The sequence below is a fragment of the Hyperolius riggenbachi genome, chromosome 2 (assembly GCF_040937935.1).
Source record: "Hyperolius riggenbachi isolate aHypRig1 chromosome 2, aHypRig1.pri, whole genome shotgun sequence".
NCBI lineage: Eukaryota > Metazoa > Chordata > Amphibia > Anura > Hyperoliidae > Hyperolius > Hyperolius riggenbachi.
In genome coordinates, this window is record NC_090647.1 from 496346509 (window position 1) to 496374477 (window position 27969).

Genomic DNA, 27969 nt, shown 5'->3' on the forward strand with positions numbered 1-27969 from the left:
TAAATGAGGCACATGCGGTATCATTTTACCCGTGACAAGTTGTAGAATATATTGTGGTGCGTCTTAAACCTTGGAACCACGTCACATAAAAAATAGGTAGGGACAAACGCAAACCAACATAATATTTTCAAAATTATGATCAAACTTGGGAAAGTTTTAGCAAAACTACAAGAGACATACGTTGTAACATTTTAACCATAACAAGTAGTAGAATAGAGTTTAGAGAGTTTTAGGGTTGAGGCCCATGTCTTGTGTATTCTTTTTAGTCACAAATTGAATCAAAGGCAATTCAATTTTTGCATATTCTGTACCAAAATAAGACTTGTAAAATTAAAATTAAGTGACATAATATAAAATAAACATATATCGTTACCTTAGGAACTTGGCTTTTTGCATGTGTATGCCATGAGGGTGTATTACTATTATTTTTTTGCAAATAAGGTCGTATAATCAATAGTTGACAATGATAAAGCAAGAAAAAAACAAAAAAAAGACACCTTTATTTCCAAATACAATATGGTATATTGTACTAGGGACGTAATCTAAATGTTGTAATAACCAGGATGGATAAGTAAATAAGGGAGTATCAGCTACTGATTGGGATAACATTCAATACTTGGTTACACTTTCTCTTTAACTTTGCCATGACCAATAAATTCAGACTCATCTGTAGAGAACACCAACTATGTAGCCTTATCACTTCCTTATGAGGTTTTAAACTTTGCTATATATATTCAAACTGTCCAACAAAAAAGGCATTGTTAAATTATCATTTTACATAAGGTATTTAATAAAGGCCCATTTCAAGTGAGTGTGAATTTGTTAATAATACAAATTGGTACTGAAAGCAATGCAATTTCAAAGAACTAGTTTCCATCAAATACATGTTTTGTAGTCCGACAGCTTGCTGTAGTTTTCTCACAACACGCATCTGTTTCCCATGTAATGATTGCCAACTACGCTAAACGCACGCAACAAAGTGCATCATGTTTTTCACCAAAAATAAAGAGAAAATAGCGATGGTACTACAGCCACCAGAGATGGACAGAAGGAAGCAGTAAATAACCTTGCTGAGCCTGACTAAATCAAAGTGCACATACCAGGCTCAGGTGAACGATAGCGGTGAACATGGTGCAGGGCATTTAATTGCCTTACAGCCATTTTTCGCTTCCGCCACTTCTACGGAGGATAGTGGCCTCCGTAGAAGTGCCAAAAGCGTAATAACTGTCATAAGACTATTCAGTGCGCTGCACCCACCGCACCGCTATCATTCACCTGAGCCTGGTATGTGCACTTTGATTTATTGACGCCAGTGATGTCGAATATGTATGCACTTTCTGCACATCACATTTTCACACAACATAAAAATGTGCATACAGAAAAATGCACACATAATGTAATATCCTTGTGGAACCGGCTTAACACTATTTACAGCAAAGTGCCCGGTATCCGGCAACGGCGGGGATGGCCCGATGCCGGATACATGTGCTTCTCAACTGTCTCAAAAAGCACAAACCTCCCCCCGTGCAACATAAAATAACCACTGAGTGTCCAGCGCCATCTTCTAACCTTCCTGTAGCTCCTAGTGGCTTTCTGGACTCCTCGGTGTACGACTCCCAGCGTGTCACGACACGTCGGGAGATTTGCACGGATTCCGGAAAGCCGCTAGGAGCTACAGGAAGTTAGAAGATAGCACTGGACACAGTATTTTTTGCCCGGCAAACCCCTCAAATCGTAGTACAGGTAGTCCCTGGTTAATGAACGAGATAGTAACTTGTAGGTTCCTGAATCAGTTCTTAAATCAGAACACTGTGCCATCTTTGTCCCCATGTCTCCATTGTACCTCCTTTGCTCCCCTTTTGCCCCCATTCCTAGAGCAGAGTATGCGCAGCGAAAGCTGCAACAACTCTCACCTCTTCCATGGTGGCCCGGGTCAATCAGTGACGTCCTCTCTCCCTTCACTATTCCTCCTAGCGGCTTCACTTGCATCGCAGTGACGCAATCCTCCTGTTTGCACCATTACGTAGCGTAAGTCAAGCCACTAGGGGAACCAGCAAAGGGCAAGAGGATATCACTGATTGACGCACGCCGCCAGGTGAAACTTGTAGCGCCTTCCGCTGCGCATACTCTGCTTAAGGGACGGGGGCACAAGATGTATTCTAAGACTTCCCGACGTCATCGCGGCGGATTGGCAGGCGTTCGTATTGGCGGGTCATTCATAAGTTGGGCGTTTGTAAGTCGGGGACTACCTGTATCAGTTATCCCTTCAGGCATGCCGGTTAGTTGAGACTTCCTTCCGGATAACGGGGACTTTGCTGTATTATTTGTGCCATGGAATGTAGGCAGTACACATGCTTGCTGGCTTACCAGTAAACTGAAGGAAATGGGTTTATGTTCAGTAACTTTAAAAGGATGATTATAAAATGGCTTGTCTTCTTCATCCTCATCAGAATCGTGGGGCTTATTTACAACTTCATCATCTTCTTTACTCTGAGCAATTTGCTTGCATTTCTGAAGAAAAATAAAAATAGAAGTCATACAAGAGTTCTATCATTCTAGGCTACGACACAGTGTACACCAATTGTTATGAGCCTCATCTGACAAATTAGCATTTCCTAATGAGAGTACTTCACCATAAGGAAAAAGATGCTCTACTTTAAATCTTCCATCTTGGTTGTTTTTAAATTCCCTTTTCAGAGACAAAAAAAAACACATATAAAACTAGTATGCTTAACGAACAACTATGAAAGAAACTTCTTCTGTAAACCCCACCTGTAAAACTAACATACCTACCGGGAAGGGAGGCAGAGCTGAAATGTAATATGGCTGTAAACTGTTTAGACTGCATGGCAGAGAGAGAGTCACAGGAGCACACAGATAGAGCTGCAGCTGATCATTATTTACACACATTTGAAGCTATATTTCTGCTATCATTCTGAACAGATTCCAGTCACAGTATTAGAGCCAGTGAAGATTGTTTCTGTATGCTGGATGTGCTGGGCACAGTCCTCCATTGCAAACAGTGAAACCTGTTCTATGTAAATTTCATATTTTCTTTACATAAAACATGAAAAGGTGAAAAATCATGTGCATTGTTATTTGCTAGTAATTACTGCAAATATATGTGGCATTTAGAATTTTAGCTAACCTTCATAGTTGTCCTTTAAGTTTATTCATCTCCGGTACACTTTAAAGCATTTATACTTACCTGGGGCTTCCTCCAGCCCCTTCCAGGCTGTGGGCTGCCTCACTGTCCTCATGGGATGCCCCGATCCTCTGCTGGCTGTCCTTGTATTCAGTTGTGCATGCAAAGCCTGGCTGAGTCCCCCAAAACCCCCACCATCGTCGATGCACAGGCGCAGAACACTTCCAGCCACGTGAGATTGGATGTTTTAATGGGTTGACACTATATATGGACAATGTATGTGATATCTCATTTGTGGTTGAAACAGCTTGAAGAAAGGCTGATACCTGAAACAGCGGGCTGTCGCTGTATTACCACTTTTTAATGTTTCAATAAAAGAGCTTTTTTCACGCTTGGAAGTGCCAGCCTCCTATACGCTTTCTACATTGATTTGATCCAGAGGTGTGAGGATCTTTTGAGGCTTGGGCACCCTTATCCCTACTTTGGAAGAGTGCCACTCTTTTTACCAGTGTCTTTACCAGTTGATCGCACCTAAGAGGATGAGCACCAGTGGGGAACATGGATCTGGAGGATTGCCAGATACTTTTTCTTATACAGAGGAACATGCAGCTAGTGTCTTGGCTAAAGCTGGTGATGCAGCGACCTTTTTACAGACACCTGACATTAAGCCACTGAAACGTGATTTGGAGATTATAAAAAAAAGAAGTGGGTGGAATTGGATATGCATGCGAGGACTCTTGCAGAATATTGCCGTACTAGGAAAATACCGCGGGCAATACGGTCTCAGGTTTCACCTATGTTGTTTGGAGGAGATCCGGAATTTTGCTCAACCTTTGAAAGAATATGGAATAAGGCTGCATTCGATACAATGATTCTTACGATTGAAAGAATTTATAGAGAGCTTCCAATTCTGGAACAGAAGAGCCTGGCTATTATCACCCAACTAACTGCCCTATTACCGGCAGCAGAGATGCAGTCGTTTGTGGATCAGTTGTTAAGATCGCAGCACATACCAAGACCATTGAGGAAACGAAACGCTCTAAATTCCATCGTGATACACAGGACTATACTGAAGGATATGTCTATTCGTGGCAAAAGATGGTACCTGTTAACACCTTGAGGAGACTGAATAAGCCAAATAAGCCAAATAAACCTAGAGGAAGATTACCATGTCCTCGTCCCCCACAGGGAGATGACCATGGATCCTCTGCCTCTGATTTTTTGTCCTCACGGGAGGCCTCACCGGCACAAAGAGGAGCAGCAGGCGGGGTGGGAGCAGGGCCAGGATCAAACGCACGAAAAGATCCAGCAAAGAGCCAGATGGAATTACGCAAGAGACCTTGATCGAAGCACCACAGCTAGTAGTCAACATCTCCAGTCATGCTTTGACAGTGACTGAGGAAAGAGTACTTAATTATGGACTCAACTTTAGCCCTACCAACCTACCCAATTTCTTTGATTTGGATCAGGAATTGTTCCGCTTCTTCAGGACTATAAAACTAAAATATTTTTTTGGAACAGTGCCACAGTTTGGAGAACGACAGGAGGATATGGAGAAAACAGGCCTCACATTGAAGGACTTTGGACTTAGAAACAAAAGTTCCTTTTGTCCTACAGGCAATTTAGTAATAGATAGTTTTTGCAATCGAGTTATGGAGGATATGGGGAGATTAGAGGCTGAACAACATATGAGGAGAGTACAGTTTAACCTTACCAAGGATGAGCGGTTGGCATTGGAGAACTTGAAGAAAAGAACAGAACTCACAATACGGCCCGCTGACAAAGGCGGAGCCGTAGTAGTTTTAGATAGTGGTTACTATGAGGAGGAAATTAGGGGCCAGTTAGCTCAGGTTGAAGTCTACCGTAAAATAGAGGAAGACCCTATAGTCTTTATACAAAAGAAAATTAAAAGCATTATTGAAAAGGCAAAAGCTGGAGGTATTATTGATGAGGGTGTTGCTAAATTTCTTATCCAGGACAACCCTGTTACACCGAAGTTTTATACTTTGCCTAAGATCCACAAGGACCCGTGCCGGCCGCCGGGGAGACCCATTGTGGCCGGCATGGGGTCCATTTTTGTCCCCATTGCGCAGTTTTTGGATAGATTACTACAGCCTCTGGTTGTTACACTTGATTCCTATGTTAGAGACACAAATATGTTTTTGCAGACTATTAGAGGTTTAGAGATTGAGGGGGAGGAGCTTCTCTTGGTGACGTTGGATGTTGAAAGCCTCTACACCTCCATCCCGCATGATGGAGGTGTGGAGGCTATTGACTGGTTCCTATTGACACGTTCAGACTTGTCCAAGGATCAGCGCTTGTTTGCTATTGACCTACTCAATGTGGTATTAAGATATAATTACTTTTCTTTCCATGATGAATTCTTTCTGCAGCTGCGTGGGACGGCGATGGGGTCGAATGTGGCCCCATCCTATGCAAATCTTTATATGGGTTTGTATGAAGAGGCTTTTGTTTATTCAAATCGTCTGTTTCAGAAACATGCCAGGTGTTGGCTTAGATTTATAGACGATATTTTTTGTGTGTGGGTGGGGCCACATTCGACCCTTGATTCCTTTATGGTTGACCTGTCCCGGAGCTGCAGAGAGATTAAGCTGACATGCCATACTAGTTTAGAACAGGTGACCTTCCTTGACACTACCATCATTAGGGATGGATGTACTCTTGTCTCTGACTTACATATTAAGAATACAGATCGTAACTCTCTATTACACTATGATAGTTTCCATCCCCCTCATGTTAAGGACGCTATCCCCAAGGGACAATTTGCTAGATTGAATAGGATTATTTCCAACACAGATGTTGCACAAAAACGCCATGATGATATGGTACTAAAGTTTAGGCAGAGGGGTTACCCGCAGGAGAAGCTACAACAGGAAATACGTCCTAGGAGAAAGGACAATAGACAATTCCGACTTCCCTTTGTTTCCACCTACAACACTTGTAGTGGAGAAATTGGGAAAAGTATCAGACGACATTGGCACCTCTTGAGCCAGGCATTTCCTAGTATACCAGAGTTTAGATACCCCCCCTTACTCTCTTACAAAAAAGCACCCACGATCAGAGATAAAGTATTTTATCATGCACCTAAGCACGCTGAATCCAATAAAAGGACCGGGACATTTCCTTGCCTTGGTTGTCATCTGTGTGGACATGTTACAAAAGGTCCCGAATTCACACATCCATCTAAGGGTACTAAATATAGGATTAGAGAACTTTATACCTGTGAGTCAAGCTACGTGGTATACTATTTAAAGTGTCCATGTGGCTTGGGGTATATAGGTATGACCACGCAGAAGGTTAGGGATAGAATATGTTCACACAAAAGTGCTATCAGAAATGGAGATATGAAACAGGCTGTTTCAGCCCACTTCACTATGATGCATCATAATGTTACTCAATTAAAAGTTCAGGTTATTGATGGGGTGCCGGTATCTTGGAGGGGAAAACGTTCTAGACTAAAGGAGTTGCTTAGGAGAGAAGCGAGCTGGATCAAAAGATTGGGTGTGTTGGGGGAAGGGGGATTAAACAAAGAATACGATCTGGGATTTTGTATTTGATGATGATGGTTAGGATACTATGCATGTTCTGATGTATTGTATATGCTCTTTTCTGCAGAGCTGTCATCCTTGCCTGTGCTGGAGGAACTGTTTGGAGATATCCCTGATGATTGACTCGCTGGGGAGGTATGGGTGAGTGAAATCCGTTTATAAATTTATGCGGATATTAGCGTTGTCAGGGATGCGCAGCCCTATGTCTAATAATTAGTCGCGCTGTTGCAGCGGCTTTGTTTACATATGACGTTGGAGAGACATCCCTCTGGGAGGGGCTGCCCCTACTGTCATTGTAGTGACTCTATGCGCACTGAGTTTGCGCAGAGTCTGTGTATGGACGTGCGGCGGCGTATGCGTGATGACGTCATGGTTTTAGGTCACCTGACCTGACCCCAGCGAGTGTGAACACGGAGTTATGGCTGATGCTGGCGTGGAGCGCCGGTACTCTCCGTGATGATGTAATCCTGCTTTATTTGCATGTTAGGGATGCAGTCTCCCCTCAGGTCCGCCGTGGAGTGCAGGTAAGGTGATTGGCTGCGGGCAGTTTAAACTGATTGGATGTTTTAATGGGTTGACACTATATATGGACAATGTATGTGATATCTCATTTGTGGTTGTAACAGCTTGAAGAAAGGCTGATACCTGAAACAGCGGGCTGTCGCTGTATTACCACTTTTTAATGTTTCAATAAAAGAGCTTTTTCACGCTTGGAAGTGCCAGCCTCCTAGACGCTTTCTACATTGATTTGATCCAGAGGTGTGAGGATCTTTTGAGGCTTGGGCACCCTTATCCCTACTTTGGAAGAGTGCCACTCTTTTTACCAGTGTCTTTATTATTTAGATTAGGGCAGCTTCTCTCTTCTCTTTTACAAGCTGGATAAATCGTCCTCTGAGCTGGCTGGGCTTTCACATACTGAGGAATTACAGACAAAGGCAAAGCTGTTTGCAGAAAGAAAAGAGCAGCCTGACACTTTAGTGCATGAGAGATGCAGGGGGAAAGAAACAAACAAATGATCTCTTGAGATTCAAAAGGAAGGGTGTATACAGCCTGCTTGTGTATGGATGTATTTTCTATGTGTGGACATACTGTACATCAACCTACTTCCTGTTTTGGTGGCTATTTTGTTTGTTTATAAACAAACTTTTTAAAACTGTTTTTAACCACTTTTAATGCGGCGAGGAGCGGCGAAATTGTGACAGAGGGTAATAGGAGATGTCCCCTAACGCACTGGTATGTTTACTTTTGTGCGATTTTAACAATACAGATTCTCTTTAAGCCCCCTTGAGGCCGCTCATCCATCACCATATCCCGGGTGGCTGTCACATGCAATTCAGCCTGAAACCCGGGCAAAGTAACGCTTCGTCGAGCACTAAGTGCGACCCGCAAGGCTTTGGGGCTGAATTGACGGCAAGGGACCAGCGGCCTTAAAGTGGATCCGAGGTGAACTTTTACACATTGCATAATTGTGACCCTTTCCTATTGTTTATAGCGCATTCCTCAAGCCAAATACTTTTTTGTTTTTGTTTTAATACTCTAATTCCCTACAAACTAAAAAAGCCACACCCACAGACTTTCAGAGAGCCTTGGCAGGGCTCATGGGAGCTCAGTCTGGGCAGGAGGAGGGGGAGGTGTTACTAGCCATTGATTTCAGAGGCAGAGGGGAGGAGAGGGGATTAGGCTGATGGCTCAAGATACAGATAAGCCTGCCTCTTTGTAATGTTTACAAACATGGCTGCTGTCGTATCACAGGAACAAATCATATTCTATTAAAACTCTTTGCAGCTATATTTGCTGCGTAAACCATCTAAACTTTAGATAAGATATATAGACAAGTTACTTGTTATAGTCACTTTTTCATCTCGGATCCGCTTTAAAGCCAATGGGTACCGGTAAAAAAAACAAAAACTCACCTAAGGAGAGGGAAGGCTCGGTCCTAATGAGCCTTCCCTCTCCTCTCCCGGTGCCCTCGGTGCTGCGCTGGCTCCCCCGTTCGCGTCCGCCGCCGCAGGGACTTCGGAGGCCTTCGGAAGCACTCGGGCTTCCGAAGACGGGCCGCTCCATACTACGTACGCGCGAGCGCGTCATAGAGGGCGCTCGCGCATGCGTAGTATGGAGCGGCCGCGTCATCGGGAGCCCGAGTGCTCCCGAAGGCTTCCGAAGCCATGCGGAAGTGGCAGTATTTGACCGAACTGATCGAATACTGCCACGGGGGATCCTGCGCGGGACCGGGCACCGGGAGAGGAGAGGGAAGGCTCATTAGGACCGAGCCTTCCCTCTCCTTAGGTGAGTATCTGACTTTTTCTTTTTTTTACCGGTAAACATTCACTTTAAGGGGACTCAGAAATGAGGAGTCTTGCCTTTTTTTTTTCATCCGCGGCTTTCTACAGCCCCATAAACATGGATGTGTCCCTTGCCGTTGTCCTGCGATCACCCGTTCAGCCACCGTCAACTCCCGGTACGCGACTCAGCCTGACTGAGTGACGTCAGCCGGGGCCTTCTGCGCTTCCGTCGAAGGTCCGCCACTGAAGTCACTGTGCCGCTTACTAGGGCTCACCGTGGCTGAACGGAACATCGCAGGAGGACGGTGAGGGACACATCCATGCTTATGGGGCTAGAGGAAGCCCCGGGTAAGTAAAAAAAAAAAAGGAGGAAGGCTCATCTCTGAGTCCCTTTAAGGAAGCCCCAGGTAAATGTGGTGCCTGAGAAGTTTTTCATCTCAGGTACTCTTTAAATCCTTCTACAACTAAATACATAAATAAAAACTAGCCCTGAAATGGGAGTTAAAGCCGGGCCTGTGTCCCGGACCAGTTAAAAAATCTGAGCATCTGTGTGCTGTGGGCTGAAGAGGGAGCAGCAAGCAGTTAACTACTTATCTTTTTGAAGACAGCTACGTCCTGCAGGACTTCAGTTCCTGCCCAGGGACATAGATATCCGTCTTCTGTTGTGATAGCCATCCGTTAGCAGACAGATTAGTGAATGGGAACATAGTTCCCACTTACTGATCTAAGTGCCGGTGATCAAGGATCACCGGCATCAATGAGATGTTGTGATCATTGACAAACAGAAAGTAAAAACAGACACAAGTTACTTCTTTCTTGTTAGTGTACTAACAGTACGCACAGAGAGATAAAGTGGGGGGACATCTAGTGGCCAAACAGAAAATTATACCCTAACATATTACACACTAATTCATACATTTCCCATTAAGATTAACCACTTGCCTGCCCCCCACCCCCCCACCCCTAGTTACCAAAATAAAGTGTGTGTGTGTGTGTGTTGAAAGGAAGCAGTTACCTCAGTAAGCTCTTGTATTGTAGTGCCATATGTCCTCTGGGTGACTTTATCGTCAGTTGGTATGGCAGGCGTTACAACAGGCTTTAAGCTTAGTGGCAATGGCACGCCTGCCTTAGCACACATGGCAGCTGCATTAGCTTTTGCTATTTCCAGAAGCTGGGCTTTGTCTGAAAAATAAATAAATAAAAAAAAATAGACCATTGTAAGCACGGATTCATGTACTGATGGCGACAGTCATTTTTTGTTAAAATGTTTCATGGAGGTGAATATTACTTAAACTAAAGCTTTAGTCATTCACTGTGGGCAGACTGAAATTATGCAATTATTTCGCTAGCCCCTGCAATTACTCTCTGAAAAGCACTGTTCACAACCTCAGTGTTAAAATTGACAAAGATTTTTTTTTTTAAATTTACTTAGATTCCCATGCATACGGTAGAAGCTCAGCAATTCACCAAAAATTGTTGCTTCAACTCACTAGAAAACGCTCGAAAAACTGAAAAACGCTTGAAAAATTGTTCGGAATACAAGGAAAACCCCACAAATAACTTAAGGTGAAAAGCAGGGCTCTCTGAAAATGTGGTTTAGCGGTTTCAAGATGCACAATCAGGAGGCACTTGAAGGAAGATGGTCTGCATGAGACAAGCCTCAAACCTTCTGGGCACAAAGTCATTTAGAGTGATGAGGCTAAAAGTTTACTTTTTGGCCACGACCATAAATGCTACATTTGGAGAGGAGTCAACGAGGCCTATGATGAAATGTATACCATATTCTATTGTGAAACATGGTGGTGGACTGCTGATGTTTGGGGGATGTTTGAGCTACAAAAGCACAGGAAATCTGGTCAGAATCGATGGCAATATGAATGCAATAAATAAAAAAATACTGGAAGAAAATTTGATCTCATCAGCCAGGAAGCTGAGCATGGGACATACTTGGCCATTCCGACATGACCATGATCCAAAACACAAGACCAAGTCCACCTGTCATTGGCTACAGCAACATAAAGTGAAGGTTCTGGAGTGGCCATCTCAATCTCCTGACCTCAAAATCATTGAGCCACTCTGGGGAAGACCTCAAAACGTGCAGTTTATGCAAGACAGCCCAAGAGTTTTAGGGGAACTGGAGGCTTTTTGGCAAGAAGAATGGGCAGCTTTACCATCTGAGAAGATTAAAAAAAAACCTCATCCAAAACTAAACGCAAACGAAGATTTCAAGCTGTCATTGATGTTAAAGGAGGCAATAACGGTATTAAGAACTGGAGTATGTAAACCTTTGACGAGGATGATTGATGAGGATTTAGGTAGTTTGTGTAGGGATTATGATTTCTATAGAGTTGTTTGACAATAAATGGATTCGGCCACCCACTAACCATGAGTGAAAAAAGTTTTTTTTTAATTTCATGTTCTATAAAAAATGGTTAAGAAATCAAATTCTGTCAGGGTATTTAAACTTATGAGCGCAACTGTACCTCTCACTTCAGGTTCCCCTTATTACAAATTGTATGCTATAGAAAAAAAGTGAGGCACATTTTGTATGAAAAATTAGGCAGCTTAGAAACCGATAACCCGAATTCTACTTTGGTGGAATTCAACTACCCTCCCTTCACTCTCTTTTATGCAGCCCAGCATCCCCCCCCCCCCCCCCCCCCCTGCCCCTTTCCTTGTTAATGGTTGTGGCCAGGACTTTCAGACCTGTGTTTTCTTGGCATTTCCTTTCCTCAAATATCACTTACTACAGGGTAAATTGCTGCAAATGGGAATGTGACTATTAGTGCACACAACTCAGTGTGCTCAATGTTGCCTGTGACTCGTGTATAAGTCGACCCCTATACTTTTATGAAGTGAATCAGACCTCAATTTCTAGACTTATACTCAAGCATTTATTTTCAATCTGCATGAATTTGCATACACAATTTACATAATAATGCATTAATTCAATCATTTGCATCTCATAGACCATCCCTAGTAGCCACTGATCATGCACCACTCCAAATCGCTTAAAAAAAGGGGCCTTTATCAATTAATTTTAAATACAAAAAAAAAAAAAAAGGAGAATGTCTAGATTTTTGTTAGATTTTACAGAGAAACCGTAACCAAGAATTGAACTTCATCCCAATCAGTAGCTGATAACCCCTTTCCCATGAGAAATATTTTCCTTTCCGCAAACTGATCATCAGGGGGCTCTGTATGGCTGATATGGTGGTGAAACCCCTCCCACAGTGTGATGTCTGGACCATGGTACGGACAACACACTGTGGGAGCCTTGTTGCATTGTGGGAGATAACAGCTGTTTCCAACTGCCCAAAAAAGCAAGCAGCATCTCCTTTCACTGACATCACCTGCCAGCAGTAAAAATGTCACCATGCGATCAAGCATCTTCTGAAGCAATGCATTAAGGCTTCCCCCTTGGGCCACTGGTGCACCTCCACCATCTTTTTGATGTAAGTTTTATTTCTCATTCACATTATCCATTGCCACATTCTCTATACTCCACTTATTCACTCATTTTTTGCTGTGATTCCATAGCTCTTCTTACCCTCATTTTCATTCCTCTTTACCATTGGCTTGGTTCACACTACTTTCTATAGGCTGTTGTCCTGTTGATATACTCCTTTTCCACTGCCAATATCCCCTTTTCTATATAATTATATAGTTTTGGCTTGGATCACACTTTTCTAATTTTGATGTGATTGATAATTTTTTGTGGCTATTTTGTGCTCATATTGCTTAGTGAGTACTTTTATTTACTATTACTTGGTTCACACTTTTGTACCTACAATCATTTGCAGGGACCTGACCCTTTTCAGGAATAATTACCGTTATATTGCATTCAGAATTACGTAATTATTTACATTAAAACCATCCTTCACCTCTTTTGATTTTTTTTATTGTTTTTATAATGTTTTGGAATGTTTTTTGTACAGATAAAGATTGTTACACTTTTGATAAATTATTGTCAGTCTGCTGCTTTATGGGTATCTTTCCCTTTTCTTCTGAACCATGTGATGAATGTCAGAATGTAAATCAGGGAGGGGAAAGATTTTACAATGGGCAAACACTGACAAAGTCATTTATATATAATTATTGTAAAAATGAAGCATTATTTCCACCTTTTCCTCTAGAGTTTACACCAAATCTAACATTGTATAGAGTAAAGCTGGCCATACATTTATTGCTTTCCATCCAAGATTCCAAAATAATTGATTCAGAAGGAATCGATTCAGACCACACACAATGCACATAGACTGCCAATAAATTCCATCAAGGAATCTATTGAAAATCGATCGAATCGTAGTATTGCATTGTTCCATGCAGTGCAACGCTATAGGCAATCGATCTACCAATGCTCTCGCCCCGCCCATGACTAACTTAAATTTTACATTCTGTCTCAATACTTTGGATACATTTCTTGGTCAAAATCGATCAAAATTTTATGACCTGACATATAGGGTACTCACTTCCCTGCAGAAGAATAAAATCTGCAGGGAATCTAATTGGGAAAAAACGATGCGTGTATGGGCACCTTTAGGTAGACTTAACCACCCTGGCGTTCTATTAAGATCGCCAGGGCGGCTGCGGGAGGGTTTTTTTTAAATAAAAAAACAACTATTTCATGCAGCCAACTGAAAGTTGGCTGCATGAAAGCCCACTAGAGGGCGCTCCGGAGGCGTTCTTCCGATCGCCTCCGGCGCCCAGAATAAACAAGGAAGGCCGCAATGAGCGGCCTTCCTTGTTTTGCTTACATCGTCGCCATAGCGACGAGCGGAGTGACGTCATGGACGTCAGCCGACGTCCTGACGTCAGCCGCCTCCGATCCAGCCCTTAGCGCTGGCCGGAACTTTTTGTTCCGGCTACGCTGGGCTCAGGCGGCTGGGGGGACCCTCTTTCGCCGCTGCTCGCGGCGGACCGCCGCAGAGCGGCAGCGATCGGGCAGCACACGCGGCTGGCAAAGTGCCGGCTGCGTGTGCTGCTCTTTATTTGATGAAAATCGGCCCAGCAGGGCCTGAGCGGCAGCCTCCGGCGGTGATGGACGAGCTGAGCTCGTCCATACCGCCCGGCTGGTTAAAGTGAACCTAAAGTCAGAAAGAAAAAATGAGTTTAACTCACCTGGGGCTTCCCTCAGCCCCCTGAAGCTGATCGGTGCCCACGCTGACTCCATCAGATGTCCCTGGACCGGCCGGCGGCGACATCCGGTTTCGCCGTCACCGGCCGACAGGCTGGGAACGCGAGTGATTCTTCGCGTTCCCAGCCAGAATATCGCCCCCTATGCTGCTATTGCAGCATAGAAGGGCCGCAATAGCAGCATAGGGGGCGCTATTCTGGCTGGGAACGCGAAGAATCACTCGCGTTCCCAGCCTGTCGGCCGGTGACGGCAAAACCGAAAGTCACCGCCGGCCGGTCCAGGGACATCTGATGGAGTCAGCGTGGGCACCGATCAGCTTCAGGGGGCTGAGGGAAGTCCCAGGTGAGTTAAACTCATTTTTTCTTCCTGACTTTAGGTTCACTTTAAAACATTACTCAACATTTGTGATGGTACAAGTGCACTAACCGTTCCAATCATCCTATTTTTAACTGTAGTAGAAGCAAAGTGAGATAATGCTTACCAAGATCTGTAAGACGCTTTGGGGATCGGGCAGAATCCATTGACTGATCTCTGGATCTTGATCGCTTTCGACGAACTGGTGATCTACTGAAGCTTTTTCTCCTAACTGGTGACCTTGAGCGTCGCCTTCTAACAGGAGATCTGCACGGGCTTGCCCTTCTTGCTGGGGATCTTGACTTTTTCCTTCGTGGAGGGGTTCGACTTTTCCTTCTCTGTTTAGTGCTATAGTGTTCTTTAGAGCTAGACCTTTTCCGTCTCTTTTCATTTGCTTTACTTTTGTCTCTCGACAAGGATCTTGAGTGGCTTTTTCTTTTGCGAGTGGTATTACTCTGGGAGCGACTCCGAGATCGATCAGCCTTTGACAAAGTGTTTTTGGGTGATTTTGGAGTTGGAGATTTAGATTCAGACTTCCTTTTAGAGGCAATGGATGGAGTTCTGGAACGCATTTTGCGTGATTGAGACAAAGATCTGGACCGCTTCTTCTTGGAAACAGATGCAGATCGAGAAAGTCTCTTGCGTGTAGCTGAGCTGGAGCGAGAGTGTCTTTTGCGAGAAGCCGAGGGGGAGCGTTTTCTACGAGGAGCAGATGGAGTCCGAGAGCGCCTTCTACGGGTGGCTGATGGAGAACGCCTTTTGTGAGATACAGAAGGCGAACGGGATCGTTTTTTGCGGGAGACTGAGCGGGACCGTCTTTTATGTGCTGAAGATGGCGATCGGGAACGTCTCCATCTGCTTAATGGTGCAGATGGCGATCTCCTCCGGCGTGCTATAGGAAGTGAGGGTGAATGCCTCCTTCGTGATACAGAAGATGACCGAGAATGTCTCCTGCGAGTGATAGAAGATGAGCGGGAGCGTCTTCTGCGTGCCACTGAAGAGGACCGTGAGTGCCTCCGGCGGGTTATAGAAGATGAACGAGATCTTCTTCTTCGAACTGGAGACCGGGTACGGGAGCGCCTCCTACGAGCAACAGAAGGTGAACGGGAACGCTTCCGTCGAACAACAGAATGTGAATGAGAACGTTTATGGTCTACAGATGATGAGTGGGAACGTCTTCTATGGGAAGAGCGAGACCTTCTTCTACGAGCTATAGATGAAGAGCGGGATGACTGCTTGTGAGGTATGGATGTTGAACGAGACCGTCTCTTCCTAGACCCAGACCGCGATCGAGGTCTCCTGCGCCGTGTTCCTGAAGCTGAACGGGATTTCTTTCGTTTAGCCGTTGACTTTGATCTGGATCGCTTTGTTTTAACCACCGACTTTGAACGAGATTTCTTGACACGGGTTGCTGATCTTGAGCGTGATCGCTTCTTCCGTGTAGTAGATTTAGATCTTGATTTTTTTCTGGCTTTTGATTGAGAACAAGAACGTGCAGCACTGTTTGCTGACTTTGAATGAGAGTCCTTCTCTTTAGATGTAGACTGGGACTGAGGAATCTCAGATTTAGTTAAAGACTTAGAACGTGAGCGCTTCTTAATGACATCCATAGCAGCATGTAACTGTGTCAACGGTGGTTCTTCCTGTTGTGATAAGTTCCCAATGTCACCAGAAGAGGTCTGAACTTCAAAACTTGAAGATACATTTGATAGCAAAGATATATTGTCTGTTTTGCATTGTTCAGTACATAAAGGAAGCACAGACTCTAGGAAATCTTCTGAAACATGCGGTGCTTGTTCAACGCAAACTTCTTTTTCAGTTAGTGGTTGAGGAGTTGTATCAGGCACAGCTTGCTGCTCAGGCAAACATAATGTCTCTTCACATAAAAATTCTGAAGGTGGTAGCTCTTGAACACTATCAACAATAGGAAGTGGCTTCACAGACAACACCTCTGAAACTTCAGAGTGTTGCTTCTCAAGAGGAGGAGTTGCTTTGGAAGATTTTAAGTTATATTCAGGGCTGGACAATTGATTTGCTAAAACAATAGGGGTATAATTTGCTTCTATAGAAGGTTCACCATCATCTACTCTTTCCTCAGCCATGGAAACCTTTTCAGTTGCTGATGTATCAACTTCAGCTATTGAGTCTGGGTTAATGTCCAAGTAAACTTGATTCACAGCTGATGCAGCAGTTGGAGAAACTACATCAGAAGGTAAAATTGACAGATCTTCTGATACACAGACAGGCATTTTCTCTTCACTTGATTCTGGGGTAGATTTAAGGAGCTCAGTAGATTGTTCAGAATCATAAGGCAATAATTCAGGTGGTGTATGGAAGACTGAAGAGTCCTGCTCAGAAGAGAAGTCTGAAATAATTTGAAAAGGGTTTGTAGGTTGCTCAGAATCATATGGCAAAAGTTCTGGAGGTTGCTGTGAATTGAATAAAACTGGTTCAGATGAAGATTCAGAATTAGGAAACAAGTATGAGGGTTGTTCAGAGTCAAATGGCAAAAGATCTGGAGGTGGAATTTTGTACTGGTGATCAAGACCAAGATCTTCAGAATCCTCTGTTATAGGCATTTCAGCTTCAACAGACAATGCAGAAACTTGTTCAGGAGTAAAACTTTTCATTTTATCATGACTTAGTAGCGGCAAATCAGCTGACAGAGGTGATTCAACAGATTTGTGGTGATCTTGTTCTGGTGACAGGGGTTGACTGCTCTTTAAAGGCACTCCAAGTACAGGGTCAGCAAGTGTAGGAATGTCATTTATTTCTGGATTATTTATAATTGGGCTGTCTTTCGAATAGACTCTTTCTGAATGGATTTCCCCGGTAACATCCCAGACACCTTTTTGCTCAGTACCACTAAGAGAGTTCTCTTGAACAGACTGGCTAGGGCTAAATGAGGATTTATCTATGAGAGAGTAACTGTAATTTTCTAAGATTTTATGCTGTAGTGAATGAACTGGGCTTGAATAAGACTTGTCCAAAAGCACCTGGGTTTCAGCTGCTATATCTACAGAATCACATTCTGAGGGATGTGGAGTCTTGTTGGCTAAATGCTGCTCAGACACATCTGAAGTTTTCTGCAGTTCAAAACTTTCAGGTTTTTCTTCCTGTTCTAGACTGGGTACAGCCCTGTCATCTGAGTGAGCATTCACACTGGATAAGGATCTATCTGGTAAGGATACTTCAGAACATCTGGCTCCATCAGATAAGGGCATTATGGAATGTGCAGAACTGTGCAAAGGTGTATGAAGGACAGCAGTTGGCTCTTCAACATCTGGAACATCCAAATCACCTTTGAGAAGCCGGGAGGTAGTAGTACTCTGTTCTTCAGTTGATGGTTGAGCGGTTATATGGACAGAAGCATCTGAAAGTCCCTGCCCACCACTTGAATAAACTTTATCCAAATGAGGTACCGAGGCAGAGCGGAAACATTCTTCTGTCTCTGACTTGTCTGGAAAGCTCTGTGGTTTAGTTAGTTCTGTTTGCTCAGAGAGGGCATTAGCTTCCAATGAACACAGTTCTTGCTCAAGGGGGTTCTCATCTTCTGAGTGGTATTGGACTGTGCCAGATGTATAGTGCACAGTTAGATACTGAGCAGAGTCACTGCAATCTTCCTTTGACACCACATGGTCACTACTTTCAGAAGGATCATTGTAGGGAGATTTATGAGCACTACTGAAGGGCTCCTGAGACTGAATTTTAATTGAAGTGCTATGACAATCTTCTAATACAGAAAGACTATGACTGGGACTGTTTTCATGTGAACTCCTTTGGACAACACTACAGAAAGATTCTTCAGGCAATGGTCCAGCTTTATCATGTTTTTCAGGTGAGGGTTCAAATCTCACCTCAGGTAGCGCTGCTTCAATTAACTGTGGGTTTTCATCAGAGTCAATATTTACAGGTAAGTCAGGACCTGAGTTAGACACAGTTGCAGGTGTTTGGTCTGAACTGGAAAGCGATTCAACCGGAAGTGAATGGTTAGGTCTATCTTCTGATTCAGTTAGCTGAGGGGGGTTAGGACTTAAGTAGGACTGTACAAGCTGTTGGTACTCTTCGCTGGCCTGGGATTGATTCACTTCTAAAGAACTTTCACATGACTGAACAATCTGTGGATGGTCTGGGCTGGCTATCTGATCCCCATAAATGCACTCTGGGGTGACATCTTTTTCAACTATCTGTACTTGCTCAGGGCTGACAGATGGATGATCTTGCTGCACACACACCTGGCTATTTAGTGTCTGGTTCAGCTGCAAGTGTCCTGAATTGTCATATGGCTGAACAAGCTCTAGGCAATCTGAGCTGGCATATGGCGGAGATGCTTGCAATTGCTCTGAACTGGTACTTAAGTCAACCACATTTGGGATGGAAAAAGGCTGAACCAGTTGGGAGTGGTCAGGACTTGTATAAGAACCACCTAACTGGGGGTCATAAGGGTCAGAATATGTTTGAACCAACTGTTGCTGTTCTGGACTGGCACATGGTTGAGCAAGCTGTGGGTGTTCGGGGCTGGAACATGCTTCAGCCAGCAGTGGGCTTTCGGGACTTACACATGACTCATGCAGTGGTGACTCTGCTGGTTTGGAACAAGCCTCAACTAGCTGTGGCTTTTCTGGGCTGGAAGATGTATCAACTAGCTGTGGCTGCTCTGTGCTGGAACATATCTCAACCAGCTGTAGGTGTTCAGGGCTAGCACATGCCTGGACCACCACATCCTCTGGCCTTGCACATAACTGAACAGGATGAGGGTCCTCTGGATTTGTGTACGATTGAACCTGCTCTAGGCACTCTGGGCTATCATATGACTGAACCAGCTGCAGAGTCTTTGCGCTAGCATATGGTTGAACCAGCTGTGGATGTTCTGGGCTGGCATATGGTTGAACAAGCTGTGGATACTCTGGGCTAGCATACTGTTGAACCAATTGAGGGTGCTCTGGGCTGGCATATGCTTGAACCAGTTGTGGATGCTCTGGACTTGTATATGGTTCATCTAACTGTGGGTGTTCTGGGCTGACATATGCTTGAACAAGCTGTGGAAGCTTTGGGATAGCATACGACTGAACTAGCTGGAGATTCTTTGGGCTAGCATATTGTTGAACCAGTTGTGGATGTTCTGGGCTGACACATGATTGAACCACCTGTGAATGCTCAGAGCTAGTATATGGTTGAACCAGTTGTGGATGCACTGGGTTGTCAAATGATTCAGTAAGATCTTGGCTCTCAGGACTGCCATATGGTTCAACAAGCTTTGGACACTGGGGGCTACTGTAGGGTTCTACAAGCTGTGGACACTCTGGGCTGTTACAGGCTTCAACCAATGGAAGATGTTCTGGGCTGGAATAAGCTTCCACAATCTGTGGATGCTCTGGACTAGTGTAAGGTTCAACAAGCTGAGGAATGTCTAGGTCAGCATTGAGTTTTGTTGACTTGTGGCAGCTGGGGCTAGCATCAGGTTCAACCGATTCAGGCTGATTAGAACCGTTATAGCATTCTTCAGGCTCTGAAAATGGTAATGTGGTGATGTGTTCAATTTGCTGGTGACAATCTGCATGGATATCACGTACAACTGATTCCTGAGGTGAATGGCCAAAGTTTGAATTGGCTTCAGCTTTTGAAAAGGGACCAGGACTAGCACAGGAATCGGTCAACTCTAAGGGATCAGAAACAACCTGTGGTTCAGTCAATAAAGGGTGTTCAGAAGCAGAAAACTCAGTAACCAATAAGGCATGATCTGGACTACAGTATGGTTCTATAAGCAAGCTATGGTCTGGGCTACTATATGACTCAACCAATGTGGCGTGATCAGGGCTTGTGTAGGGTTCCACTATGTTGACACATGGTTCCAGTAGTAAGTTGGTACTGGATTCAATGTTGGAATCAATCAGTAAAGGATTACTAGCATCTGACGTAGGCAAAAATGGACAATTATCATCATCATGGGATCCATAAAGAACATCAGTACTACTTGAATTATTGGCAGTGTCTGTCAGCAGTGGGTTATCAGGTTGTAAACATGGTTCCGATAATGTGAGGCTGGATGTACTGTAGTGATCATCATTAAGCTGGTTCTCAGAGTTCAAAGTTGTGTCTTCTTGTGGGGGACTGGCAGAAATTTCAGGGACTATGGCATGCTTTGAAGACGCTTCACAAGGCAGCATGTCAGCAATGCTAGTCGAAGTTTCCAAGACGGTTTCCTGCACAGTCCTATTAAGAGTTTCAGATTCTAGTTGTTCAGCAGACACTAGTTTCTCATTTACACAAAATATGTCAGCAGATTCTCCAGTTGCTGAAGACAAATCTGAGTAATCTGATGGTTTCGGTGGGCTATCAAACATAGATTCATGGACAGTTCTGAAAGAACGTGCTACAGCATAGCCAGACATAAGACTCTGAGCAGTAGTGGCTACGTCTGGCACTGGCATGTGTGCTGTAGCAGCAACATCAGGTACAGGAATCTGAGCTGCGGCAGTCACATCAGGCAAAGGAATTCCAGCTGCCACATCAGGCACAAGTGTTCCATTAGCCACAGGCACCAATGCTTCAGCAGCTACATCAGGCATCATATTGTGTCCTTCAGAAACAAGTTCATTATCAGAACCATAAGCAACGTTATCTTGAACAGGTACCTGTGCTTCACTAACCAAGTCTGACCCAGGTACCTGGGCTTCAGCTGCCAAATCAGATCCAGGAACTTGGGCTTCAGTTCCTAGGTCAGAACCTGGGACCTGAGCTTCAGCAGTAAGGTCTGAGCCAGGGACCTGAGCCTCAGGAGCCAAGTCTGCACTTTGTATATGTGTTCCTGAGGTGAGATCAGGGACGGCCCACTGTGCAGTGGCAGCTAAATCAGGAACAGCCCACTGTGCGCCAGGTGCCAAGTTCGTCATAGCCCACTGTGATCGAGCAGTGAGGTCAGGTACAGTCCAGTGTGTACTGGCAGTTAAATCAGGCACAGTCCATTGGGCTCCAGTGGTCACATCAGGCACTGCCCATGGTGTTCCAGCAGCAAGATCAGGAACAGACCACTGTGCTCCCATGGTTAAATCATGCATTGGCCAATGTGAGCTAGCTGCAAGATCTGCCATTGGCCACTGTGCACCAGCTGTCATATCGGACATGGACCACTGTGTTCCAGCAGTTATATCAGGTACAGGCCACTGTGCTCCACTGGATATATCTGGTACATGCCACTGAGTTGCATTGCTTAAGTCAGGTACAGGTACTGCAGCCTCAGCAGCTAGACCAGTCACAGGCAACTGATCTGCTGGGGGCAAACTGGGTACAGGAACTTGGCCACTTCCAGGTTCGCTAGGTAGAGGTACTTCTGCTAGGTTGGGCACAGGTACTGTAGTTAAGCTAGATGTAGATACTTGAGCTCTAGGAGAAAACGTGGATGCAGATAATTGTGCTCTTGCTGCAATAGTTGATAAAGGTATCTGTTCTTTGTTGGACAGCTTCCCCCCACTTCCTTGAGATTTAGCTTGGGATAACTGCTTTTGAATAAGAGACTTCAAACCTATGCTGTGTTTAAAAGCAGTTGCTTTTGACTGGATAGTTTTCTTCTGTGGTAAAGGTGATATAGACTTGCGCTTACTTAAAGGAGATTTGTCTTTTTGTTTGACTTGTGATCTAGAGCGACGACTACGAGTAGGTGACTTAGATACTGAACGCCTTTTCTTGGTGGACAAAGAATGTGAAGTTTTAGAAGATGATCTAGAACGTCTTCTGGACAATGAGAGCGACCGAGAGCGGCGCCATCTTCTCCGCGATCTTGAACGTTGCCTGCCTGTTCGAGATCTTGATCGACTTTGATGCCTTTGAGCTGGAGATCTAGAGTGAGAACGGCCCTTATCTTTTGAAAGAGAACGTCTTCTGGGTGATTTAGATTTTGACCCTGATGAGGAACGTTTCCTGTGTAACAATGCTTTTGTGCGAGAAATGTGTATCCTCGATGCAGATGCTGACCGTGACCGGCTCCTTGATGACAAAGACTTAGACTGTGAATCCTTTCTAATATCTGTAGTTTTTGAATGTGAACTTTTCCTAGTTGCTGATTTAGAACGTGATCTGCCAACTGGAGATTTTGATTGTGCTCGCTTTCTTGTAGTTTTAGATTTGGATCGTGAACCTTGTTCTTTCCCAACAGACTTGACTGCTTCTGTGGATTTTGAACGTGAACGCTTTCGCTTTCCTGATGACTTGGATGGGGAATGCTTTTTTTTACTTTTAGATTTGGACTGTGAACGCCTTTTTCTTCCTCGTGACTTTGACCGAGATGGTTTCCTTTTGGATGACTTTGAATGAGAGCTTTTCTTTCTGGATGATGACTGTGAACGTTTTTTCTTAGAAACAGACTTAGAACGCGAACGTCTTTTTCTGGTTGCAGATTTTGACCTTGAGCGAGAAGTCTTGCCACGGTCTACAGATGGTGAGCGACTGTCTTGAGCTACAGACCTGGAACGGTACTGCCTCTGCTTAACTCCCAATTTTGATGAAGCATTGGATAGATGAGGAAATGTATGCTTGATGGTCCCACTGGATTGGGAGTCATCTGTTGCTTGGACAGTATCCTGCTGCAATAAATCGTTTCCAACTTGTTCTGCATTAGAAAGGCTGTCTAATTTTAAGGGCTCAAAAGTGACATCTAGCTGTTCCTGCTGTAAAATATTCTGAGGTAATTTTGTACTGGGTTTTGAGGATACCTCACATGAGGAACTTAGCAAAGTAGAAGAGGATAAGGTTCTTGTGGGTGACGATGAAATAACTTTAGAATTCTCTTTATCTGAAGACTCATCAGAAGTGTTACATATCTGAGAACTAGGAAGTGTCTTAAATGTTTTACTGAACTTAAACTGCACTGTCACTGCTGTAGGAGGTTTTTGATTTTCATGCATTGAAAGTTTAGATTCCTTTTGGGTTTCTGTGCTTTCGGGACGATCAGATATTGATTCAGTCCGAGAAACAGGATAAGTGTTTTTGTGATGCTCTTCACTTTTTTGATTATGTTCAGTGTCTATTTCTAAAGTCACTTCTTCGACATGCTTGGATAAAACGTCTGTGCATTGATTTTTTTTAGTCACAGGTGTCACAATCATTTCAGCGCCAGCTTTCTGACTGATGGGCAAACAAGTTTCTTGGTCTAGATTTACATTTCCTTCAGCAAATTTGTCAATGTCAATCTGAGAATCTCTGCTGAGAATGGCAGCCCCCTCCTTAGATCTACCATCTTCGATTTTTTTGACATTTGAGTGTTTGTTGGCTTCCCTATTCTCATTTGCTGGCTTTTTCAGAGTGGATTCAGGGAGTTCATATTCTTGAATCTGTATCTGCTTCTGCGAGGTCACCTCTACGGAGCAGAAATTCTTCGGTGTATCAGAAGATATTTTTCCACTAGGCGCAAAAATAGGCTCTTGTTCCACATGAAAGGTCTCACATTCATTTTTATTCTTCGGTACACGGATATGTTCTACTCTTTGGAGAGGTTTAGTAGCACTGCTGGCTTCACTTGTATCTTTTGATGCGTCTACATGCAACTCATCATATCTTTGGTGTTCAACATAAAGCGGTTTTGAAGAAGCAAGCAAAAATTCTCTGTTCTTTTCTGAGGAATTGTAATTTGACTGATGAGGCCCAGCAGGCTGCAAAACCTCAAGCTCATTCTTTTTGGAAGAAAATGTACGAGCAGTAAAAGTTGTGCAGATTTTTTGATCAGGAGAAAGTCTTGAGTCTTGCAAATTAACATCTTTTTGATCTTGAGACTCTGACAACTCACATGTTTCTGCAGATTCTGGAGTTCTTTCAAGGTTAACATAAAGCTTGGTCTCCAAGTGCAACTGGGGAATGTCTGCCTCTGCCTGTGGTGATGACTCGGTATCAGACGATTTCTTATTCTCATCTTGGTAATGCTGTATTCCAAGCTTATAACTCTGTTTATTTTCTGAAGAACATGCTTCATTATACTTGCTACTCAGATTATGGTCAGTTAGATAAGATGATTCTTGAACACTCTTAACAGTAATATCTGTTAAACAGATTTTAGCGGAGTTGCCAGATACAATTGTTATTGCCTTCTGGTCATCGTTACAGCTCTGATCATTTTTAGTTATCGGAGAGGTTTCAGTGCAATTCTGAAGTACTGTCTCATCATCTGCATTTCTTAAGCTAAAATTAGAGGACAGATCTTCATCCTTCAAAAGTCTGTTAGAACTACTGTATACTTGAGAATCAAACACTGAGGAGAATTGGCCTTTTGTACTTTTCTGTCTCTTTGTTAAAGAACTGAATGAAGATTCAGAATTTGTACTGGTGTCGGTAAAATATGGATTTGGCTTTATTCCGGATTCCAAAGGGATATCGTTAGTTAAAGGAACCTGATGTGAAGGAATGCTGACAGACTTTGATTCATCACTACTTGAGGCAGAACTAGCTCCTTCCACTAAAGTACATGAATACTCCAGGGACGGCCCTGCATATGATAGAGAACAAGTTGATGGTGGAATGTTCAACTCACTGTTTTTACTGGCCTCACTTTTACTTATCCACTTTTTGCTGGATTCAAAGAGGTTTGAGCGAGGAGATGAATGGATACCCTCCTTTCCGGAAAGCACAGAGTCCTTGAAGGTGGAGACACTGCCTTCTGCTTCAAAACTGCTACTTTGTAAAGTGTTATCAGATTGTAAACTTTGATTCACAAACTCACATTCACTTTCTATACTGCGTTTGTCAGAAGCGGCTGGATGAAGTCTGCCAGAAATGTCTCTGTGATTGGTTCCATCAGTTTTCAAAGACATAGTGGCTCTGTTTGCACAAGTGTCCCTGGTCTCTAGGTCAGACTTTTGAATGAGATCACAACTTCTTTCCTCAGCAATGTCTGGGCTTATGATCCGTGGTGGATGAAGAACTCCAGTTATTTCAGAGGCAACAGTGTCTCCATGGAGAGTCACTGCTACTGGCTGTTCAACAGTTTTATAGGGTTCTACTAATGCACATGGAGATGTCAGAGGCTCTGTAACAGATGCTTTACCACTGGGAAGAATTTGATGACAACTTGACTTGACTGATGAATCCGTCACATTCTGATTTCCACTAGAGAGTTCCAGTAGTTCTGTAACAGGGGTTTTGCTTTCCGAACAAAAACTTTCAGATTTAAAGTTAACGTCTGAGGTTATACAGGTAGCCTGAGCGTCATTGTTAATGTTTCCTTTTGGAGAAGAAAGCCGGTCTTGCACAAGAGCTGGAGAATCAGAACGTTTCTCATTTAAAGCCTGGAGTCCTGGATTTCTCACTTCAGTAGACTTAGATCTTGATCGGTCTTTCCTTTCAACTGATCTTGACTCTGACTTATTTCTTGTTGTAGATTGTGATTGTTTTCTGGTGGATGAGGGTGACCTGGACTTCCTTCTATGGGAGTCGTCCTTAGATGGTCTATTAGCAGAGGAGGATCGTGAACTCTGTGCTTTAGCAACAGAACCATCCCGTGGGCTTTGCCTTTTCACAGCAGCTTTGGGACTTGGTCTTTCAAGTCTCTCAGCAAATTTCTGTCTCCTAGAGATGGAAATGGATCTCTGCCTCCTGACAGGTGAACTTGACTTGGAAACGTGTCTCTTCATAGATGAGTCAGACCTGGATCTTCTTCTTCTGACTGTAGAAGCTGACCTTGATCTACGTCGTCTGGCTGACGAGGCAGACTTGGATCTTCGTCGTCTGGCAGGCGAGGCTGACCTGGACCTACGCCTTCTGATAGCTGAAGTGGACCTGGATTTGTGCCTTCTTACAGGAGAAGCAGACTTGGATCTACGTCTCCTGACAGGTGAAGCCGACCTTGACCTGCGTCTTCTGACCAGCGAGGTTGATCTGGATTTGCGTTTTCTGCCAGCAGAAACCGACCTGGACCTGCGCTGTCTTGCATGGGAGGTTGACCTACGCCTTCTTGCTAAGGAGGAGGACCTGGACTTGCGCCTTCTGGCTAAGGAGATGGACCTGGACTTGCGCCTTCTGGCTAAGGAGGTGGACCTGGACTTGCGCCTTCTGGCTAAGGATGAAGATCTGGACTTGCGCCTTCTGGCAAGGGAGACGGACCTGGACCTTCGTCTTTTGAATGCAGTATTAGACCCAGATCTTCTCCTCCTTGCAGCAGACCCGGACTTTGACTTCTGCCTCCTAGGAGATGAGCCTGACCTTGACCTTTGTCTCCTGGAGCCCAATTGAGATGCTGAATTCCGCCTCCTGGACAATGAACGAGAATCCGATCGATTTCTTTTTGGTGATTTTGATCTTGGCCTAAATTTTCTGCTTGTCGATCTTGATTTTCTTCGCCTACCAGGTGATCTAGACCATGTCCTTGAACCATGTCTATTTTCAGGTGACCTGGTCCTTGATTTACACCTTCTTGCAGGTGATCTGGTTCTTGACTTGTGTCGTCTTGTCACAGATACAGATCTCTGCCGATTTCTTATAGATTTCGACCACCAGCTCCTTATTGGGGATTTTGAATATCTAGAAGTTTTTGATTGCGATCGTCGTCTCCTTCCTGGAGATTTGGAGCGTGATCTTTGCCTCTGTCCTACTGATGTGGAATGGGATCGCCTTCTTTGATCACGTGAACTAGATCGTGACTGTTGTCTAATTTTAGGAGATTTTGTACTACTATGACGGCTCTTTGGCACCTTTATTAATGACCTGGAACGTGAGCGCTGCTGTCGCAACAGGGACTTGGATCTTGACCGTGATTTGTCCTTGGATTTTGACTTAGATCCAGATATGTCAGTGTGAAGTGAATCTTTGATGTTTACATCTAAATTGTTTACTCCTATGCATTTTGCTTCTGGACTTCTAGGATAAAGTGCTTCACTGTGCTGACTTTTAGCAGTTTCAAGAACATTTTCACCTGCAGGGGACACAAGACATTGCTGAGCAGTGAGGTTCGATGCTTCACATGATGGTCTACTACCGACATCAACAATTGCCGAAGAATTAGAGCAAATGTTTTTGATTATTTCATTTGGGCATTTTGGGCCAAAGAAACCAGAATCTACATCTAACTGTAGCCCAGGCAGACGATCCTCTTGCGCACAGCTAAGATTTTCTTCTAGTATACTTTGTGAAGACTGAGCAGCTACATCTGTGCTTTCTCTTGTTGACAGCAAGTCATTTAACTGGCTTTGCTCTTTTGGAGGTGAGGCAAAGGCTGGCTTCCATACAGACTTTGTTTCTGAATTCACATTCTCTTGGTCCTCGATACTTGAAACCGATTTTGATCTTTTCTCGTGTTTCTCTTTTTTCTTTTTCTTCTTTTTCTTCTTACTTTTGTGTTTTTTGTGTTTCTTAGATTTCTTTTTTGAGGAGTCCCTCTTTACTTCATCATCAGAGATAACTTCAGCAGGTGTCAATTCTTTTGGCGGACTTTCTGTTTCAACAGCTGTAGGAAGAGAAAAGAAAACTAAAATCAAAAACACAGACCTGAAAATCACACACACA

At 43.9% G+C, this 27969-nt stretch overlaps 1 protein-coding gene across 6 annotated transcripts in view; it reads right to left on the reverse strand.

Moving 5' to 3' along the window:
* SON (SON DNA and RNA binding protein) overlaps positions 1 to 27969 on the reverse strand; it is a 123755-nt gene that overhangs the window by 59791 nt on the left and 35995 nt on the right. For all 6 annotated transcript variants that reach the window (XR_011026511.1, XR_011026513.1, XR_011026512.1 and 3 more), the window contains exons 3-5: positions 14615 to 27910; positions 10012 to 10178; positions 2368 to 2511 (exon numbers count right to left, since the gene is read on the reverse strand). Coding sequence is in view for 2 of the 6 variants with exons in the window: in XM_068270435.1 (XP_068126536.1) it covers positions 2368 to 2511; positions 10012 to 10178; positions 14615 to 27910 (13607 nt within the window). In the remaining 4 variants the exon portion in view is untranslated. The remainder of the gene's footprint in view (positions 1 to 2367; positions 2512 to 10011; positions 10179 to 14614; positions 27911 to 27969) is intronic.